We start from the raw sequence: 22,271 nt of genomic DNA on the forward strand, positions 1-22,271 counted from the left end.
TCATGCTGTAGAACTATCTCTCTGTTCTTCGCGATACAGAGAGGGAGGTGGGATGTTGCAGGGCTATTCAGTCTCCAACCTTAGTGAGAGCTTGGTGTGAGACGTGAGACTGTTGAGGACACAGAGATGACCGCGAGAATCCTCAAGGATCTCTGCATTCTTCAAAGCTCTGGTGTCAGCTGACTCAAGGTCAATGCATGTCTCCCACTCAAAGGCCAGGCAAGAACTTCATGCTTAATCTGAAGTCTCCGGATTTGCACAATATTCTTTACACACACACATAGCCAGGCACACCAAACAAACTGAAATGAAATAAAGAATCGTTGATTTACATAATACCTTGGCCTTACAAGTGTATGTTCAGAAGGTTTGGATTCACCCCAAAGAGTGCTCTCCAGAGTGTCAGAGAACTGTGGGGTTATAACCCCATGGCCCTCCATGCTAGGCTCTACCTGGGGCAGAGCTGCATCCAGATGGGTCCAGTGGCCCCAAATGTGGACTGTGACTCAAGGGGGCCAACCCTGAAGGTGGAACAACAACAAAGAAATCCAACGCAAACCAGCCCACATCTTCACCCCAGACTCTCCAAAAAGTCCCATCCCTCCTCCTTCTAGGCTCCATCGTTGGGGAGGGAGCCAGGTCCAGTGTGATGAACCCGTCAGGGGCTGGGACCCATGCTATGAGACAGCCCCAAGGACACTGCCCTCATTCTTTCCTTTTGCTGCTCTGGACCTTCATGAGGAGCGCGGGCTCAATGACTTTCCACCAGTAACTCTCATCCCTTCCAGTGCCAGACCTTCACACCTAAAGGCAGGGGTGCATCTCAAAATGTTTGGATCCACACTCCAGGCAGTGGGGCTGCATACCTATAAAATTGGAAGCAAGCTTGCACAACTAACCCTCACTCCATACCCTTTCCAGAGCCCCTTTTCATTTACCATGCAATCCCCTCTTTAGAGACCCATACAAGTAATAGGAGGAGGATGTTTCTTTTCTTTGGACAGAAGTCTCTGCTAAGACCTTGTGGAGCCACCAGGGGGCGCGTGTCTCTGTTCCAGCTCTCAGGTTACAAAAGCAGTGCTGCCCTTGAGACTGGCCAAGCTGCCCTGCCCTTGCACTTCCTGTTAAAGATCTTCTGCAGAGACTCACTGCCAGGAGACTCAGTCTCTGGGACGCTTCTGAAGGATTTCTCGTTCTAGCCCCTGTAGCTCCCAGGTGAGTGAGTGTCATCCAGATTCCGTTTCTCTCTTACTGCTCTCTCCCGAACTTCCTGTGATTGTTCCCAACTGGATGGACTCTGAAGCTCCTGGCAATCCCCAAGCAGTTATATAGCTTTTAGGATTCACCCCAGTGAAGCACCGCTCACGTGGGCTGGGAGATTTCTCTGCCTCTAGCCCTTGAGACTTTGTGGTTGAAGGAATGTGGTCACTAAGGAATGAAATATCCAGTAGCTTCCAACAAGCCGGGAATTTCCCCTTAGCAGGATTTGCATGCCCCTTTGCTCCCTGAGGGCTCCTTCCTCCCTCCTTGCTTTCCTCCTTCTCTATCTTGGGAAAGTTTTGTAGCTGGGTGCTGGCCGTCACCCCAGGAAGCAGGGACAGGCTGGTTTCTGCAGGGCCAGCAGGTGCCATCCTGCTGCCGCCTCCCAACATGAGGGACAAACACTCTCAGATCCACACAGTTCCTCTCTGCAGACAAGAGTTACAGCTGAAGGCTGAGTCTGCCCCTGTCTGTCTCTTCTGCTTGCTGCCATATGTCCAGGCATTTCTTTAAGGAAACCTCTCCCCTCTCCCAGTGCCTCTACTCTTCCCTGCTCACCAGTCAGAACTGTGAAACTGTGGACAGTGAGGGAGGCCCCAGAGCTAGAAACTGGCGTCTTCTGTTCCTGTCCACCTGCTGTTCCGCCCCCTTTTATGAAATGGTTTCCTCATCTCACCCTGAAGCCCCTCGGGGACAGCTGGTCTGGGCTCCAGTGTCTAGTCCTTTCTTTAGTCTCCCGAGGGGGCAGATGTCTCCACCTCCCCATCATCCCCCTCATACAAAGTGGACGGTGGCCTTTGTGGTTACTGGGGTTACAGCCTCCCTGATGGTGAAGTTAAGGACCCATACTTGGTCCCTGTTAAGCGGATCATTTCTACCTTTGGAGTCTGGGTCTGGGTCTGGATTCTGCCCGTGTGGCTGGCGGGGAGAGCCTCAGCATGGCCCAGAGGGCCAGGGCTAGGGACAAGGCGTCTTCATGGAGTGAGGGGGTAGCTGTTAGGCCTTCTTCCCACAGGCCCTTCCTTTCCACCCTCCCAGGTGCCGGGAGAAGTTTCCCCGAGTGTGGCCGCCCCATTCCCTTCTTCTCCTGTTTTACTCTGAGGTAGTCAGACACCCTCCCATCTCCAGAGCACCTTTCTGCCCCTGAGAGTTTCTGCATCAGCAGGGGACAGGATACCCCTTTCCCTCTCTTTCTAATCCAAAACTTAGTTTTCTAAGCAGAGCTTAGTTTTCTTAGGAGTGAATTCTGTGCTGAGCCAAGTGAGAACCTCAGGGACTCCACCCGCTGCCAAGGTCACAGGGCAGTTGGAGCAGAGCTGGATATTGAACTCACGTGTGTCTTGATTCAAAGTGCGTCCTCTTTGTGAAACTCTCCAGTTAACCGTGGTCGGCGAACTGTGGCTCACGAGCTACATGTGGCTCTTTGGCCCCTTGAGTGTGGCTCTTCCACAAAATACCACGGCCTGGGCGAGTCTATTTTGAGGAAGTGGCGTTAGAAGAAGTTTACGTTTAAAAAATTTGGCTCTCAAAAGAAATTTCAGTCGTTGTACTGTTGATTGTTATTTGACTAGGTTGACTAATGTGTTTGCTGACCACTGTCCCAGTAGATCAGGGGGCAAGGTTCCAGACTTGAGCAGGAAAAAGGGAAGAAGACAGTTCTGAACCATGAGACTGTGACCATAGGGGGCTCCAATTTAGGGCAGGTGGATGGGGAAAAGAACAGAGGAGGGAAGGAGTGGGAGAACCCAGATCAGGTGGCTGGGAAAACTATCCTCAGGTCAAGGGATTTCCTGAGCAATGCAATGTCATCTATTAGAAATGGTGTAAGTGTACCAAAGATCTACAAAATGGGGCACGGATCAATCATACGCACTAAACAAACAAACAAATACTCACTAAACCAGATGAACAGAAAAGACTTGAGGACTCCATGTCAGAGTGCCTGGAGACTGGTATGCTAACTTACACCCTGTGTTCTTAGATCCCCCTGACTGAACACTGGCCACGTTCTCATTTCACCCTTGCCTACCGCCTGTCCCTGCAAAGCCATGTGGCTGTACCTGGCAATCCTCGTGGGCCTGTACTACCTTCTGCGCTGGTACCGGGAGAGGCAGGTGGTGAGCCACCTCCGGGACAAGTATGTCTTCATCACGGGCTGTGACTCGGGCTTCGGGAACCTGCTGGCCAGGCAGCTGGACCTCCGAGGCTTGAGGGTGCTGGCTGCATGTCTGACAGAAAAGGGGGCCGAGCAGCTGAGGGTCAAGACGTCAGACAGGCTGGAGACGGTGATCCTGGATGTGACCAGCACAGAGAGCATCGCTGCGGCCACCCAGTGGGTGAAGGAGCGCACGGGGGACAGAGGTATCACCCAGGTTTCTCAAGTCTGTTCCTTCTCTCCTGTCAAGAGAAGACCCCTTGCTACCTGGGGAAGATTCCCAACGTGTTTTCTAGGACTTGAGATCCTACTAGCTTTCTTCACCTCACCCAGCATACCAGCTGAGCCTCTTCTCAGACCACTGCCCTAGCCTCTGACTGCAGATTGGGGAGAGTTTGTGCTGACGAGAACTTGTCCCTGCAGAATTCCTGTCTATGTCTCTGAATTTCTAGATGCTGAGTGCCCCGGGGAGATCAGGGCCCACTTTCTGGAGGAGGGGTGGAGAAGGGGGCAGGAGCCTGAAATTTAAATGGGTGGCTGGGGGGCAGCGCTGGAACTGGGCTCCTGTTCTCAGCACATTAACATTCTTGTTGGTGAGTCATAATCATCCAATCAGGGAGTTGATGTCACCCATTTTCAGGTGACAACACTGAGATTTCAGGAGGGTCAGAAAGGGAAGTCAGAAATCTAATGAGTGTTCGTGTCCTCTCTCTCTCTTTTACTGCAATTGTGTCTGTCATGTTAAGGGGGAAGAAAAAAGACAGTAATTTCATTTATCTAAGAAATGTAAAACACAAACAATGTAGAAAATATGGAAAGCACAGGGATAGAGAAAACTCACCATAATTTCACAACCTAGAAATAATGCTGTTAACATTTTGATATATATTATATTTTGTCCATAGTTTGTATCATAGTCTGTGCATTAATAGAAGATGAGGAATTATACAACATAATGAAATTTCTTCAAAAACATTAATTAAAAAATTTAAAAAATCAATTACAGTTGACATTATATTAGTTTCAGGCGTACAGCACAGTGGTCAGACATCTATATGACTTATAAAGTGATCCCCCAATAAATCTAGTATCCACCTTGTACCACACGTAATTATTACAATAATATTGACCTATTCTCTATGCTGTACTTTACTCTCAGTGACTATTTCATAACTGCCCTTTGTACTTCTTTTTTTTTCTTTTAATCTTTATTGTTGAAAGTATTACATAGGTCCTCCTCTCCCCCCCCCATGAATATCTTCCAGCCTGCTCCTGGCCCCCACTTTACCCTAACCCCAGATCCTCACCACCCCATTGTCTGTGTCCACAGGTTATGCATATATGCATACAAGTTCATTGGTTGATTACTTCCCATCCACCCTCCCCTGCCTTTGTACTTGTTAATCCCTTCACCATTTTCACCCAATCCCCCACTCCCCTCCCACCTGGAAATCATCAATTTGTTTTCTGTATGTATGAGTTTGTTTCTGTCTTGCTTGTTCATTTAGATTCCACATATAGGTGAAATCATATGGTATTTGTTTTTCTCTGACTTATTTCACTTAGCTTATATAATACCCTCTAGTTCCATCCATGTTGTCAAAACTGGTAAGATTTCATTCTTTTTTTATGGCTGAGTAATATTTGTACTACTCCTTTATCCAGTTGTCTATTGAAGGCCACTTATGTTGCTTCCATAACTTGGCTACTGTAAATAATGCTGCAATGAACATAGGGGTGCATATATCTTTTCCAATTAGTCATATGGATTTTTCTCTTTTTTTACGAAATACCCATCTGGGGATTGGTGGGTTACATGGTAGTTCTATTTTTAATTTTTTGAGGAACCTCCATACTGTTTTTCTTGGTTCGTACACCAATTTGCAATTCCACCAACAGTGCACAGTGTTTCCTTTTTCTTCACATCCTTGCCAACATCTGTTGTTTGTTGATTCTTAAAATATATTTTTATTGATTTTAGAGATGAAGGGAGAAAGAGAGATAGAAACATCAATGATCAGAGAAAATAATTGATAAGCTGCCTCCTGCACGCCCCCCAATGGGGATCAAGCCCACAACCTGGGCATGTGCCCTGACCGGGAATTGAACTATGACCTCCTGTTCATAGGTTGAAGATCAACCTCTGAGCTCCCCTTCTTTCCTCCTGCTGGGCTGTTTGTTGATTTTTTGATGATAGCTATTCTGACTGATGTGAGGTGATATTTCACTTTGGTTTTAATTTGTATTTTTCTGATAATTAGTGATATTGATTATCTCTTCATATGTCTATTGGCCAGCTTTATCTTTGGAGAAATATCTATCAGGTCCTCTGCCCATTTTTAAATCAGATTGTTCATCTTTTTGGTGTTAAGATGAATTTCTTATATGTTTTGGATATTAACCCCTTACAGGATATATCATTGGCAAATATCTTCTCCCATTCTGTAGGTTGTCTTTTCATTTCATTTATGCTGTGTAAAATCATTTCAGTTTGATGTAGTCCCATTTGTTTATTTTTTTTCTTTTGTTTCCCTTCCCCGAGAAGACATATCCAAAAATATTTCGAAGACCAGTGTCTAAGAGTTTACTGTCTATGTTTTTCTTCTAGGAGTTTTATGGTTTTGAGTCTGACATTTAAATCTTTAATTCATTTATTTTTGTATTGGGTGTAAGAAAGTAGTCTAGTTTAACTTTTGAGCATGTGTTTGTTCAGATTTTCCAATACCATTTATTGAAGAGACCGTCTTTATCCCATTGTATATTCTTGCTTCCTTTGTCATAGATTGCTTGGCCGATGGGTGTGCGTTTATTTCATTGCTCTCTATTCTATTCCATTGATCTATATGTCTGTTTTTATGTCAGTACCATGCTTTTTAAAAAATTGAATTTATTGGGGTGACATTGGTTAATAAAATTATGTAAGTTTCAGATGTACAATTCTACAGTACATTATCTGTATATTGTATTGTGTGTTTACCACTCCAGTCAAGTTTTCTTCCATGACCAATTATCCCCTCTTTACTCTCTTCTACCTCCTGCATTTCCCCTTCCTCCTGGCTATCACCATGCTGTTGTCTGTGTCCATGAGTCTTTCTTCTTTTTTTTCTTTCCTTAATCCCATCACCTTCTCACTCAGCTCCCGACCCCCTCCCCTCTGACACCTATTATGTTCTTTTGATTATTATAGTCCTGTAGTATGATTTGTTATCAGATAGCGTGTTACTTCCAAAATTGTTCTTCTTTCTCATGATTGCTTTGGCAAGTCAGGGCCTTTTGTGGTTCCATATAAGTTTTAGTACTATTTTTAGTTCCGTAAAAAAATGCCAATGGTATTTTGATAGGGATTGCATTGAACCTATAGATTGATTTCAATAGTATGGACATTTTGAAGGATTGCATTGAATTTATAGGTTGATTTTGGTAGTACGGACATTTTAACAAGGGTAATTATTACTATACACTAGAGGCCCAGTGCACAAAATTCGTGCACTGGGGGAGGGGGTGTCCTTCAGCCCAACCTGCACCCTCTCCAATCGGGGATCCCTCGGGCGATGTCCGTCTGCCTGTTTAGGCCCGATCCTACTAGGATCGGGCCTAAACAGGCAGTCAGACATCCCTTTCACAATCCGGAACTGCTGGCTCCCAACTGCTTGCCTGCCTGCCTAATTGCCCCTAACGGCTTCTGCCTGCAAACCTGATCACCTCCTAACCACTCCCCTGCAAGCCTGATCGATGCCTGTTCCCCTGCCAGCCCGATCATCCCCAACTGCTCTCCCCTGACAACCCGGTCACCCCCAAATGCCCTCCCTTGCATATTCCCTCTTTATTAGATAGGGTTTTTTCTTTAACATATTGGACAGCCCTAATTGGTTTGGCTCAGTGGATGGAGCATCGGCCTGCAGACTCAAGGGTCCCAGGTTCGATTCTGGTCAAGGACATGTACCTTGGTTAGGGGCACATACCCAGTGGGGAGTGTGCAGGAGGCAGCTGATCAATGTCTCTCTCTCATAGATGTTTCTAGCTCTCTAGCCCTTTCCCTTCCTCTCTGTAAAAAATCAATAAAATATATGTAACAAAAAAAGGAACATTTAAGACTTCTCCATATCTGCCTGGCTGGTGTGACTCAGTGGTTGAGACCACAGGCTGCCGCCACTGGCGGGGGATTGTGCCATGGGGGTGTGCGCCCCTCGCAGGCTTAGACTCAGCCCAGGCTACGACCATTGGGGTGCACACCCCTCGCAGGCTTAGACTGAGCCCAGGCTATGGCCGCTAGGAGGGGGATCGCGCCGTGGGGGTGCACGCCCCTCGCATGCTGAGACCCCAGCCCAGGCTAAGGCTGTTGGGGTGCGCACCCATCACTGGCTTAGACTCAGCCCAGGCTATAGCCTCTGGGAGGGCGATCGTGCCATGGGGGTGCGTGCCCCTCGCACTCTGAGACCCCAGCCCAGGCTACGTCTGCTGGGAGGGGGATCACGCCATGGGGGTGCACGCCCCTCACACACTGAGACCCCAGCCCAGGCTAAGGACGTTGGGGTGCATGCCCCTCACTGGGTTAGACTCAGCCCAGGCTATGGCCGCTGGGAGGGGGATCGCACCATTGGGATTTACGCCCCTCGCAGGATTAGACTCAGCCCAGGCTAAGGCCGCTGGGAGGGGGATCGCACCATTGGGATTTATGCCCCTCGCAGGATTAGACTCAGCCCAGGCTAAGGTCGCTGGGAGGGGGATCGCACCATTGGGATTTACGCCCCTCGCAGGGTTAGACTCAGCCCAGGCTAAGGTCGCTGGGAGGGGGATCGCACCATTGGGATTTACGCCCCTCGCAGGATTAGACTCAGCCCAGGCTAAGGCCACTGGGAGGGGGATTGCGCCATGGGGGTGCGCGCCTCTGCAGGCTTAGACTCAGCCCAGGCTATGGCCGCTGGGAGGGGGATCCTGCCATTGGGGTGCAGTGCCCCTTGCAGGCTGAGACCCCAGCCCAGGCTGCCGAAGCTGGGCCAGAATCGTGGTGTGGGGGCGCAGGCGCCTCCGAGCTGGACAACCTGCGCTGCCAAGGCTGGGTGGACTGGGGGACTCTGGCAGGAATGAGAGGACTGGGCGCCGCCATCTTGTGGCCATGGGCGCCGCCATTTTGTCACGGAGTGATGGTTAATTTGCATATTACTGTTTTATTAGATAGGATTAGCATGGTATATGCTTCTATTTATTTGTATCTTCCTCAATTTCTTTCTTCAATAGCTTATAGTTTTCTGAGTAAAGGTCTTTTACTTCTTTGATTAAATTGATTCCTAGGTTTTTGGTGTGTTTCATAAAAATGAAATTTTAAATGAGATAGTTTTCTTAATTTCCTTTTCTGATGGTTCATTATTGGTATATAAAAATGCAACTGAACCATGGCCTTGTGGCTCAGTTGAGTGAAGCATCATCTCATGAACAAGGTTTCAGGTTCAATCCCTAGTCCGGGCAGGTATGGAAGGCAACCAATCAATGTTCAACCAATCAATGTTCTCTCTCACATTTCTCTCTCTCCCTCTCTCTCTCTGTCTTTAAAATCAATAAGCAGCCCTGGCTGGTTTGGCTCAGTGGATAGAGCATTGACCTGCAGACTGAAGGGTTCTGGGTTCGATTCCAATCAAGGGCACAAGCCCGGGTTGCAGGCTCGATCCCCATTAAGGCGTGTGCAGGAGGCAGTCCATCAATGATTCTCTCTCATCATTGATGTTTCTATCTCTCTCTCTCCCTCTCCCTTCCTTTCTGAAACCAATTAAAATATATTTAAAATAAAATAAAATCAATAAGCATATACTCGGGTGAGGATTTTGAAAACATGCAACCAATTTCTGAATATTAGTTTTTTATCATGCTACTTTTACTGAATTCATTTATCAGTTCTAATAGTTTCTTTGTGGACTCTTTAAAGTTCTCTCTATATAATATCATGTCATATGCACCCTTTCTAATTGGATGCCTTTTACTTCTTTTCTTGTCTGATTGCTGTGGCTAGGAATTCCAAAACTGTGTTGAATAGAAGTGGTGAAAGTGCACACTCTTGTTTTGTTCCTGATCTTAACACATTGCTGACAAGTAGTTTTATTGCTAGCTTTACCCAGTGGCCAGATAAATTTCTATTGAACGAGTAAAAACAAGTTTTACATAAATGTTAAAGGCACGCTTTAAAATTAAATACCCATTGCATTTTGAAGTTATTTATTACATTTTCTTACAAGCTAATATCTTTTTAAAGTATGATAGTTTGTAAAACACTGTGTAATATGAAAAGGAACTAAACAAAGCTGGCAAATGTAACGGGTTTCTCTTCTCTTACCATTACTTTTGCATACTTTGCAAACTTTGGTAGGATATTTCTTTTTACCTGAAGATGGAATTTGCACAGGGATGTGCTGCTTCATGTTGCCTGATCATCTTTGTGGATGATCTTTCTGAGGAGCTCTCCTACTTCTAACACCTGATGGATCAGGATTGCTAAATTCTGGATCTGCTCATTTATCTACTTGGGGTGAGATCCACTCTGCTGGATTGAGCGCTTGATAAATCCTGAATGACTTGAATAGTCCACAATTAATCAGGTAAAGCACTACTTTCTTCGTCCATTTTATTGTTTTTCTAAGGATACTGTATGTTGAAAGATATTGGTCAGCAAGATCAACACCTTGCATACAGTTATTATACTGCACAATGGAAACTGGCTTCTTTATTTCCTCTCTAGTATGCCGATTTGTCTTTTCTTTTTTACAAAAGGAAGCATCATGGATAGTTGAAATAATTCGAACTTTTCTTTTATCCTTCCAAATAAATAATAAAATGTCACCTTTTCTTCGGGAGGCTATTTCACCTCTTTTAAGCGTAGATGCTTCATCTTTCAAACATTTTGGCAAGCCTCTATTTGTTCGCATTGTTCCTCAAACTCTTGTTTTATGTAGTAATAAAGTTTCTGCAATTGAAATGCTATTGTAAGAGTTATCTTGATGTATGTGATGCCCCAATTCCAGATATGGCCGAAGTAGTGATAGAATAGAGTCATTCAATTTTTTTTCATTCACCTGTGTAAATTTCCATATTGCAAATACACCCAGTCTTGCTCTCACATATCATTCTTACAGGTAAACCATGTTTAATAATTGTAGCTAAGTTGTAACTTTGAAATAGAAGACATCGCCTCCAGGGATCATGCCTTCATGTAATGATAATTCTTGCATAGGTTTATATATTGTTTGAAACTTATGAATAAAGTGGTCGAGTACAGGTTGAATTTTAAATAGCCTGGATGAAGATTTAGTCATGTTTGCATTGTCATTGAAATGCCAGTAAATCCAGATTTGTTGAAAACTGTTTCGACTCATCGTCTGAGGAAATATTGGAACAGCTAGAACTGGATTTGTAGTCCAATATTCTTTCCAAGTATTCTTTTGAGTATGCCCCATTAGCACTATAAGTCCTAAAACATTTTTCATATCTGTTGGAGTAACAGGAGACCACTTTATTGCTTTCAAAATTTTGTGCTTTCCTAAATCTTGGTTATAATATATGCTTGATTGATATAAAAATATTTCAAACAGATAGTTGTCAAAAATCATGTTGGTGACTTCAATGATATTCTTAGAATCAGACAGTATATCTGAAACCCCAGAATTACCTTCAAATTTTTCCAAATTAGGTTGAAAGTCCTCTTTTGACCAATCATTATCTTGGCAACCAAGACGCAAATTACACTCAAAATCATGTGTGGAATTGTTCAAATTTTCAGGTTCAGAATCACTTGAAATTACTATTTTTCGCCTTTTTGAAAAAAATAACCATATCACTGCCACTTGTCAAAGCTTTCATTACTTTCACTTGGAATATCTGATAAATTGTCAGCAAATATATCCAGAATTTTATCATGTTCTTCATCACTATCCATGGTTACTGAGCACTTTAAAAATATCAAATTGATATAAAAAAGTTATTTTTATTACTAACGACAACAGACTAATTATTTTAATTCCTTTTGTAATTTTCAACTTCATCGAATGCATTTTCCATTACAGTCTTTCTCTAAATGACAACAATGAAAATTTGAGAATTCTTGTGATGGGCCATAAGGCTTAACAAAACAATCGAGAATTCTCGTGATCTGTCCGCAATGTGTTACGGAAAACAAAAAGTAACATTTATAAAGAAGTATCTTATGATATGATATGGAATTGTTTCCTATATTTTATTCAACATAAATGATGTCTTGGGAAACTTTTTTTTTTTTTTTTACCCAAATCTCTATAACTATGTGCATCGATTTGGTTCTTAGAAGGGAAATACATGGTAGAAAAATATGACCCCTATAGGGCAGAGTGTGTCTGAGCAGACCAGGGACTCCACTCTGGGTCAATATTTACAGATTCCCATCACCAGCCCTTGCCCTGTGTCCTACTGATCCCCGTTCCTGCTGTCGAGGTTGGTGGTTTGTAAATTTTTAAATCCTCAGGACTATCTTTGCTCTTGCAGAGAGGTTTCCATGAAGCTGGGTAAATGATCAGCCAGGGGGCTGCGGTGGGGGTGGAGGAGAGTGGCCTATTGTGCAAGTGGGAGGAGCGGGTAGCATTGTGTGGGGCTGATGGTGAAGTCTGAGCCTGAGTGGGGGAGAGGCAGCCTTGGGCCCCCTCAAAGCCTGTCCTTGGAATTCTCAGAGCTCTTGCAGGATCATAGTTCACTGTTGATGCAGATTGTGTCAAGGTCAGTGACCTGAGGTCAACCACAGACTTGTTCACCACGTTTCCTCACACCTGGGATTTCAGGTCTTTTTACCCAAGCTGTGTCCCCAAATATTAGCCATATTTATACTTTTGTCTTTTGTTCAATGTGTGTGTGTGTGTTTCTCTCTCCCCTCCATTCTTCATTATCTCTCTGTCTGTGTCTCTCTCTTTCCCTCATTGATAGTTGTTGAGTGCTCACTATGGGAGCTGTCCAGAAATCTGAAAATGTGGGTGAATATTTACAATGTCTGCAAGGAGAACATTGATGTGAGAAAACCCAGGCCTATTCTGCACTTCACCCACCTGAGATTTCAGGTCTGCTTTACCCACCAAAGTGTTCTTAGGTGTTCACTGTCTCTAATATTTTTGTCATTTATACAAAGTGGTTTTGTTCCTCTCTTCCTCCGCATTCTTCATTCTCTCTCTGTCTGTGTCTCTCTCTTTCCCTCATGGGAACCGCACTGATGTGTGAAAACTCAAACATGGCTCTGTGTGATCCACACTGTGGACTCACTAGATTTCCTCAGCATCTGTCCTGTCTCATCAAATTTCCTCTACCAGGCAGCGGGGTTGGTCACTAGGAATAAACCAGGAATAACGCTGACTCTGTCACCACAGCTTACAGGGTCTGCACTGCCCCAAACCCTGCAGACAGCATGTAGTTATCTGTTATCTGTTCTACCCACACCCCATGTCACCTCCTCCTACTGTCCTCACTCAGTTGGAAGGTGAGTTGGAACCACAGCTGTGTCCTCACTGCACGGTCTCAGCAGGGTCTTCCTCTCTCCCCTCTGTGTGCCCAGGACTCTGGGGCCTGGTGAATAATGCTGGCATCTCTGTGCCCACGGCACCCAATGAGTGGCTGACCAAACAAGACTTCGTAAAGATACTCAACGTGAACCTGTTGGGGGTGATCGAGGTGACCCTGAGTCTGCTGCCCCTGGTGAGGAAGGCAAAGGGCCGAGTGGTCAATGTCTCCAGCGTCTTCGGTCGTGTAGCCTTCATTGGTGGGGGCTACTGCATCTCTAAGTACGGCGTCGAGGCCTTCTCGGACTCCCTCAGGTATTGGGCTGGGACAGAGGCCCTCCCTTGGGTCTTCTGCTTCTGTGCTTCTGGGGGAGCCTTTTCCAAGGGGGTGATTTCACACGGCCTCAGAGGCTCTTCCTTCCAGATCCTTCTCTCTTGCTTTTTGCCAGGCATTCATTGGGAAACACTTTTATCTTCTGGAGATCTGGATGGGCCTCAGGGCAATGGAGTTGAATCAACCTGTCCATGCCCACAGTCAGAAAGCATCTGAGGCAGAATTGGAACTTATCTTGCTCCACTGCCCAGCCCACGCATGTACTTAACTGCTATGGAAATTGGGTTCTAGGGGCCCTGTTGTCAGTGAAGCCTCAGGGAAGGACTTTATTCAGGGAGCTTCCTCATCACATCAGCAGTAGAAACTCCACTGGCTACAGGGTTGAGGATTGCTATGATGTGGGGTAGTTGAGACCATTGGCTGAGAGAGCTCCTTACAGGAAAGATGGCCTGGAGGTTGACCTGGGTGGGAAAGGAGAGGGAGGGGTTTGAGGAGCATGGGAAAGATAAAACAGGCACAGCCCACTTTTATTGCATGTGACAGAAATACAAGGGCATAGAATTTAAGTGGTGCCTTTCAGCAGAATTGGTAGAATTTAGAGTTCTACGCAAATGTATGTAAATATTTGTAAAAATACTCAAACTCTGTGGAGAGGCAATACTATCATCATAAATTTTCTCCTCCTGTCTGCGGCACTTCACAACTCCCCACACTTTTGAGCTTAATCTACTGTAATCTTATATTGGTGTTTGATTGGGTTGGGTGTTTTCCAGGTGTTGTTTTCTTTTATGAGACCTCTGAAGTCTTTGCCTCTCTGTCGGTTTGCCTTGCAGGAGGGAGCTCTCCCACTTTGGGGTGAAAGTGGCTATCATTGAGCCCGGTTTCTTCAAGACTTTTGTGACCAGTACTCCGGTGATTTCTAGGAACTTCCAAGAGGCATGGGATAAGGCCAGCCCAGAGGTCAAGGAGGCCTATGGGGAGAGGTTTCTGGCATACAGTGAGTGAGCCTTGTGGTCCATGGGGATAGAAGCAGACCATTGTCCTGAAGTCTAGACTCATAGTTAGTCCCACCTTAGTCTCAGGTCCAACCTCTGTGCTCTGTCTCACCCACAAACAGGGGACCTTTAATTCTATCTCCGTGGTCCCATGTTGTCAACTGGTAACCCAAGGAAAGGATCCAGGCTTGTTAGATGTGGCACCACCGTCTTATGTGAACTTCTCATGTTGTTGAGGATGAAACTAAAGCCAGAGAGAAAAGACACCCGTGACCTCCTGGTGAACAAGTATAAGAGCAGCTGGCTTTCAGGCACTTAGATTTCTAGTGTCTGTGGAGACCTTCAGTTGTGTGTTGCACATATTCCTAGGAATAAAGCCAGAGGTGGATTAGAGCGAAACAGTTGTGCCTGGGGGAGGAGGGAGGCACCCACTAAGGAGTTTAGGTGGATTCAATGTAGGGGACCAGGAAGTCTAGAAACTCATTCTCTAAGGTGATCTTAATGGTTGGAGTTGGGAATACATCTGGATTTTTTCTCATTCTGGACAGGCCTGAAAGCAATTGGATTGTTGGATATAATATGCACACAGGATCTGTCCTTGGTGACGAACTGCATGGAACATGCTCTGACCTCCTGCCATCCCCGCACCCGATACTCACCTGGCTGGGATGCCAAGCTCATCTACCTTCCCATGAGCTACATGCCCACCTTCCTGGTGGATGCCGTGGTCAACTGGAGTACCCCAAGCCCTTCTAAGGCCATGTGACCCAAGATTGTGGTGCATAGTAGGGGGAATTGGGTACTGTGTGAGGGAGGGGATGCATCTGTAGAGAGAAGTATGGTGCATTTTTGTTCACATTCTCAAATACTGTTATTAAAGTAAAATTAAATAATTGATTCAAAGAATATACATTTCTTTAAAGCCAGGGAAGGTTTCTGTGCAGGACAGGGACTAATGTTGCAGAACCTGGTTCTTTCCAACATTCCTAATACTCTGCCAGCCCCTTCACCATTCACAATTAACAACTAGCTAATTATCCTCATAATTATCTAGTTATTTATATAATAAAGGATGCAAAGGGGAATCAAATAATAAGCTTAGTAATCAAACATTAAGCTGAATAAACTGGGAAGCTGAAGCAGATATCAGGACAGCATTCCAATGAGTTTGCAAGGAAGCTATAGCATAAACAGACTCATTCACACACTCCAGGGGACTGCCATGGAGGAGACTTAATCCCCAAAGCTGACAGGAAAATCACCCTGAGGTGCTGCCCTGCCCGCCCACACTGGATTCCCAGAGGAAGGAGGAGGGGAAATTTCTCTGCTGGGCACATGAGCAGTAGAAACCACATGATGTAACAGAACATTTGGACATGCGCAATAAAAGTTGTTAGCACAGGAGGGAGGTGTTTCCTTTTGGGCATGCTCAGTGAGAGCCAGGTTGATGTCAGAGGGGCAGAGCCTAGCCTGGGAAAAACTGGGAAGGTGATCAGATTGGATAGAGGGTGTGGAACCCCAGTGGGTCCAGGAAAGGGCTTGGTTGGAATGAGTGCTTCCCTCTCCCTACCCCTCCCCCCCCCCCACGCGCGCGCGCGCGCGCACACATACACACACACACACACACACACACACACAAAAGCCTGGAAGAATCAGAAAGTTGGTTGGATGGACTGAATGACACCTTGTTCTTTACTATGACCTAAGAAAATATGGAGAATTAACAGCCCTGTGACTGTTGCTTCTAGACCAGTGATTCTCAACCTTTTTAATGCCATGACCCTTTAATACAGTTCCTCATGTTGTGGTGACCCCCAAGCATAAAATTATTTTTGTTGCTACTTCATAACTATAATTTTGCTACTGTTATGAATCGTAATGTAAATATCTGATATGCAGGATGTCTTAGGCGACCTCTGTGAAAGGGTCGTTCGACCCCCAAAGGGGTTGCGACCCACAGGTTGAGAACCACTGTTCTAGACCCTGCCCGCCCTCTATGTCCCTGAGGGTGTACTTGTCTTAACTTTTTGCACTCGGATGTCGAGTGTGACTTGACAAGGTTAGCATCGGTAGCAGCTCGTATGTCGAGCCACACTCCACACGTAGTTTCACCGCGGGGGGGGGGGGGATTTTTGTCTATTTTTCCAGTATATTTTCTTGTTTTCATTAGCATGAAAGGACAAGTAAAATGTAAATGCCATCTCAACTGATGCCACCACCTAAGCTTATCTTTTGCATAGGCAGCAATCTTGTTTTTTTTTTTTTTTTAAAGCGAAGTTTTTTTATTAGAATGGAAATTAAATCCATGGTTACTGGGAAAGCTGTGAAAAACAGGACAGATTAAATGAGGTCATGAAGCAACTACACGTGACAGATATGATCAGCTTTATGAAACACTATACACTTAACACATGCAATTTTCTCATCACAGCTGTTAAAAAAATGGTTCAATATAAAACAAATGTACGTTCACCTATTTCGGAACAACAGGTTTGGCAACTCTATATTCAATCTCCATACTTATGCCCTCTGGGCGAGAGTCTCACCTCAGTGACAGAAAATGCAACAATGAAGAACTTTCACCCAAACCCACTGGAACACTGTCTGGGTCACAAAAGCCACAATCCTGGACTAAAGACAGCCTTTGTCTTCATCTTTTTTTGCTGCCAGAGCATCAATGGCTCTGATGGGAACATCTGAGAAGCTACAGGAAGTCACAAACCTCTTCATTATAATCAATGACAATGACTGCTCCACAGAAGATAAACATGCCTGGAGTCCCTCAGATCTGTGCACACACCGCTCCTGTAGTCTTTTTTTATATATATATTTCTTTATTGATTAAGGTGTTACATATTTGTCCTCATCCCCCCATTCCCATCCCACACCCCTCCCCATGGATGCCCCCAACCCCCTGTTGTCCTTAACCATTGGTTAGGCTTGTATACATGCACACAAGTCCTTTGGTTGATCTCTCCCCACTACCCCCACCCTCCCCTACCCTCCCTCTGAGGCCCAACAGTCCGATCGATGCCTCCTTGTTTCTGGGTCTGTTCTTGTTCATCAGTTTATGTTGTTCATCATTTCCCCTAGATGAGTGAGATCATGTGTTACTAGAAATATACTTATAAGAACCGAATGTGAGACGAGCAATAATAGTTATGCTGACAGACAAATGAATCAGTCTGTAGTGAGTTTCTTTCTGGACCAACAGATCTTTTGAGACCCAATTTCAATGTCCACCAGTTCCTTATGTGTACATGTCAGCACTGACTTTTCAGTTCTGGATGGTGGACAAATGGTGGTAATGCAGGTCCGACTCCCTCTGCTTTGGTCTCACCTGGACCCAGGGGCGCAGCCTCACCCGGACCCGGGACCCAGCATCACCTGGGCCCCGGGGCACATGGCCTCACCCGGACCCAGGGCGTGTGGCCTCACCCGGACCCAGGTGCGTGCGGCCTCACCCAGGCCCAGGACCCAGCCTCACCCGGACCCAGGGGTGCGTGGCCTCTCCCAGACCCAGAGGCGCAGCAATCTTGAGTAGGAGGGTCCAAGGCATGAGTCATTGCATCATGCCTTTTTGAGCTAGCATCATCTTCCCTTGGTAAAGAACCTTCCTTATCTTTTCGTCTCCTAGGTTTGTTTAGGTTTCTATTAGCATATCACAGATGTTGTCAAGACACAGGGTTTAGTTGGATGATTGGTTTGCCCCCTAGCAGTCGCACGTTCTGAGTGAATTTCCCCTCCTCAGGATGGATAAGTTTTCCAAAGACATAGAAAGCAGCGATGATGAATTTTACTTCGAAAACGAAGAAAAAAGTGAAAAATGTAATAGTGACGAAAGTGAGTTCTCTGTGGATGCGATTGGAGATGATGAACAAATTCCTGATCCTAGTGGAACTACAGAAAGGAAAAAGTCCCTTGCTTTGCCCAAAGATCTGGCTGAAAGTACTGACAGTGACAGTGACATTGAATTCATAAAGGCAAAACGAAGATGCACAATTGTTTATTCGAGTGAGAGTGATGGAGATATAGGTGATATCATTGAGAAATCGGGTATAAGACCCAGTGAAAGTTGTTTCTAGGGGAAAACAGGAAAAAGAAAAGTGGACATCTACATCTGTGAATGACAAAGAGCCTAGCAGAATCCCTTTCTCCACTGGTCAGTTACATGTTGGACCTCAAGTTCCTTCTGGATGTGCCACACCAATAGACTTTTTTCAGTTGTTTTTTACTGAGATGTTGATAAAAAATATAACGGATGAGACAAATGAGTATGCTAGGCATAAAATTAGCCAGAAAGAACTATCCCAGCGATCCACTTGAAATAATTGGAAAGATGTGATGATAGAGGAAATGAAGGCTTTTCTTGGTGTAATACTAAATATGGGTGTATTGAATCACCCCAACTTGCAGAGTTATTGGTCCATGGATTTTGAGTCTCATATACCATTTTTTCGATCTGTTTTCAAAAGAGAAAGGTTCTTGCAAATATTTTGGATATTACACTTGAAAAATGACCAAAAGTCAAGTAAAGATTTGAGAACAAGAACTGAGAAGGTAAACTGCTTCTTATCATACCTTGAAATGAAATTTAGGTAGAGATTCTGTCCTGGAAGAGAGATTGTTGTTGATGAGGCTGTTGTTGGTTTCAAGGGAAAGATACACTTCATCACATATAATCCTAAAAAGCCAACAAAATGGGGTATTCGTTTATATGTCCTCTCAGATTCAAAATGTGGTTACGTACATTCATTTGTCCCTTATTATGGGGGAATAACATCTGAAACGTTGGTGAGACCTGATCTCCCTTTTACTAGCAGAATAGTTTTAGAGCTTCATGAAAGATTGAAGAACTCAGTACCTGGTTCTCAAGGTTATCATTTCTTCACTGACAGGTATTACACTAATGTCACTCTTGCAAAGGAATTGTTCAAGGAAAAAACACACTTGACAGGGACAATAATGCCCAATAGGAAAGATAATCCACCTGTTATCAAACATCCAAAGCTAATGAAAGGAGATATAGTGGCTTTCAGGGATGAAAATGTAATGCTTCTTGCGTGGAAAGACAAGAGGATAGTCACAATGCTCAGTACATGGGACACTTCAGAGACTGAGTCTATGGAAAGGAGAGTGCGTGGTGGTGGGAAGGAAATAGTTCTCAAACCCAAGGTCGTGACCAACTATACAAAGTTTATGGGGGGTGTTGATATAGCTGATCACTACACAGGCACATACTGTTTTATAAGGAAGACTCTAAAATGGTGGTGTAAATTGTTTTTCTGGGGGCTTGAGGTCAGTGTTTTAAATTCCTATATATTGTACAAAGAATGCCAAAAAAGAAAAAATGAAAAACTGATAACGCATGTGAAATTTATTAGGAAACTAGTACATGATCTTGTTGGAGAATTCAGAAATGGTACACTAACTTCCAGGGGTAGATTATTATTCACTAACTTAGAGCAACGTTTAGATGGAAAGCTCTATATAATCACACCTCACCCTAACAAAAAACACAAAGATTGTGTTGTTTGTTCTAACAGGAAAATCAAAGGAGGAAGAAGAGAGATGATTTATATTTGCGAAACATGTGAATGTAAACCAGGTCTTCATGTGGGTGAATGTTGCAAAAAATATCACACCATAAAAAATTATAGAGATTAAAATTACTCTTTGAATGTATCAATAATTTGAAATATAAAAAATCCAAATAAATAAGTTTGTATGAAAAGAAACTCCAGTTTTTTATTCTACTGCTGTGCTTTGTAAAATCTGGGGTATTAAAAAAATTAAATCCCGAGTAGAATAGAGGAATCGAGAAAAAAGCAAGCGAGTGCAAAGGGTTAATGCTCTTAACCCCAAATAAAATCTTGCCATCACCTGCCAGGGCCAGCCTGACAGGTTGAACTGGGCTGAGGTAGGGAGGTGGGATTTGAGAAAAGAAAGAAAGACAGAACAGCGGGATCGGGAGGTCTATGAGTCTTCGAGAGGCTGTAGCGTGTTTATTAACTCTGTAATGCCTTTTATACACAAAACACTGAATAGGAAGTCTGTGAAGAGGAATGTACTCTTTGTTCCTCTTAATCTCTAAGGGAGAGATAGAGTAGAAGGACAAATTCTCGGTACAGTAAATCAGGCAGATTCTCAGTAAATAGTTACAGACTTCTTGGCAAGTCATGAAAGGGTTGCTCTCATTCTACTGATAACCGCCATCCAAACAAGTCTGGGAAAACTGTGCAGGTAGGGGGCCAGCCTTGCTAGCCCCTTCAGGTGCAAGGACCGTGTCAGCTTACACCCTGTCTCCAACAGATCCCCCTTTTTTGTTTTTTAGGCTACTAATAATAAAAGTAAAATTTAAATATTAATAATAAAGCTCTAATATTAAAACAATTGCAAACAATGCCAATGCAAAATTAAATTATATACATGTTATCATTTTCAAAACTTGAATGTCAAGAGCAAAACTCTGGCTATTAAATAATAACAAAACAAAAAGAAAGAATTCAAAACTATGGACATGTTAACATTTTTAGCTACTAAATGAAAGAAAGTCTCTTGTGCTGCTGGTGTATATTTACTTAGGGTCCTTGGACTTGGCTGTGCAAGACTTTGCAGAAGACTGGCAGCTAATAGATGCTAGCATGAGTAGGAACATGGTTGAAGAAGTAGCTTCAACTTCTTGTTTTTCTATAATCTGCTGCACTTGAGTCGTTAACTTCTTTAAATGACTCTATGCTGGCACCTCAGTCCCTTGCGTAGCTTTTAGTTTTCTTCTTCTTCCGCTTTGCTGTCATTAGGGTAGTACTTAGTCCTTTTTGAGTGAAGGGACACAGGAGCTTGTCTGAGTCCATTGTGGTGATACACGTAATGCTCTGGTACCTGAATTGGCTGTGTTGCTCCTTCTGAAAAGATATAAAACACAACCTCTTCCCCACATTATTACTGGATCTGATATAACTCTTTTCTGATTTATGTTTCCTTCCACCTAGCTGACTCGGTGGAGGCTATTGTACAGGAGGCCTGATGCCTTTCACCTGCTGTACGATCCTCTGTATCACAATTCAAAAATTTTTAAAGTCTAAAAAGCTTGACTGAGCTTCTCTTGAGGTGACACATAACAACTGTCTCCCCCTTTTTGTTTTTTAGTAAATGATTTTAAGAGTATGATTGGTTCTTTCTACAATTGAGTGACATTTATTTTGCCAGATTCGATTAGGTTTAAGTTTTCGGGGATTTACCCCTAAGGTTGGTATAGGAAGGTGGATAATATACTGAGGACATTGCTTCAAATAAAATATGGAAATTGCCGTTCTTAAATAATATTTTAAAGGCTGAAAATTAAATGAAAAATTCTTCTAAATTAGTGTGCCCTATAGTAGCTGTTTTAATAATTTTTGCTATACTTACTATATAAGTACTATTACTATAGGTTGATGGGCTCCGTAGTAAAATCTGTTAAGGCTATATGTGAAAATGGTTAATGCCTGAGGTATAATATTTCTTTTAATGTGGTAGTTAATACTATTCCCTGCATTAGAAATAAAGTAAGCCTTTAAGCTAGGGTCCCGGTAGAACACAAATATTAAACATGTTGACTTTTATGTAGAAGGGTGTGTACACATGATCTGGAAGTACATATACCAACCTTCCTTGCTCTTGGTCCTGGGCAACCTGTAGTAATGTACAGCTGCTGACTGCTAGCATGGCAAAGTGTCTTTACTATATTTATTTCTGGACTATGTTACCTTTGTTCTTGTGGGCTGCTGCCCACTTTGTGGCTGGAACAGTTCTACTAGGTCCTCTCTGGGATCCGTTGTTATAGGAATCTACATGGTCTTGGAGTTTTCTGGAAATATAAATATATTCTCGACCAAAGATTAATAAAGAAATATTTTCTGTAAATTAGAGTTGGGATCCTTTTGATTTTTGTCTAAATGATTTTCCTTTGGCTTATTTTGATACTATAAGATTTTATGGGTTTTGTGTTATTAGTATTATAAATGAAAATTAATATTTGAGTAAAAATT

At 43.8% G+C, this 22,271-nt stretch overlaps 2 protein-coding genes across 4 annotated transcripts in view; both read left to right on the top strand.

Moving 5' to 3' along the window:
* Positions 1-1,149: 1,149 nt before the first annotated feature.
* Positions 1,150-22,271, top strand: part of LOC129149782 (retinol dehydrogenase 16-like) — a 55,058-nt gene continuing 33,936 nt past the window's right edge. For both annotated transcript variants that reach the window (XM_054718950.1, XM_054718949.1), the window contains exon 1: positions 1,150-1,215. The gene's annotated coding sequence lies outside the window, so the exon portion shown is untranslated. The remainder of the gene's footprint in view (positions 1,216-22,271) is intronic.
* On the top strand, positions 1,153-15,131 carry LOC103292537 (retinol dehydrogenase 16). 2 transcript variants are annotated; one of them, XM_054718947.1, is made up of 5 exons: positions 1,153-1,215; positions 3,242-3,621; positions 12,969-13,227; positions 14,080-14,243; positions 14,790-15,131. In XM_054718947.1, the coding sequence occupies exons 2-5, from the start codon at positions 3,309-3,311 to the stop codon at positions 15,005-15,007; spliced, it is 954 nt and encodes a 317-aa protein (XP_054574922.1). In that variant the 5' UTR covers positions 1,153-1,215; positions 3,242-3,308; the 3' UTR covers positions 15,008-15,131. The 2 variants fall into 2 exon arrangements, with proteins under 2 accessions (XP_054574922.1, XP_054574923.1); XM_054718948.1 differs by lacking the exons at positions 1,153-1,215; positions 12,969-13,227 and having other exon boundaries at positions 3,428-3,621.

The sequence above is a fragment of the Eptesicus fuscus genome, chromosome 7 (assembly GCF_027574615.1).
Source record: "Eptesicus fuscus isolate TK198812 chromosome 7, DD_ASM_mEF_20220401, whole genome shotgun sequence".
Taxonomy (NCBI): Eukaryota; Metazoa; Chordata; class Mammalia; order Chiroptera; family Vespertilionidae; genus Eptesicus; species Eptesicus fuscus.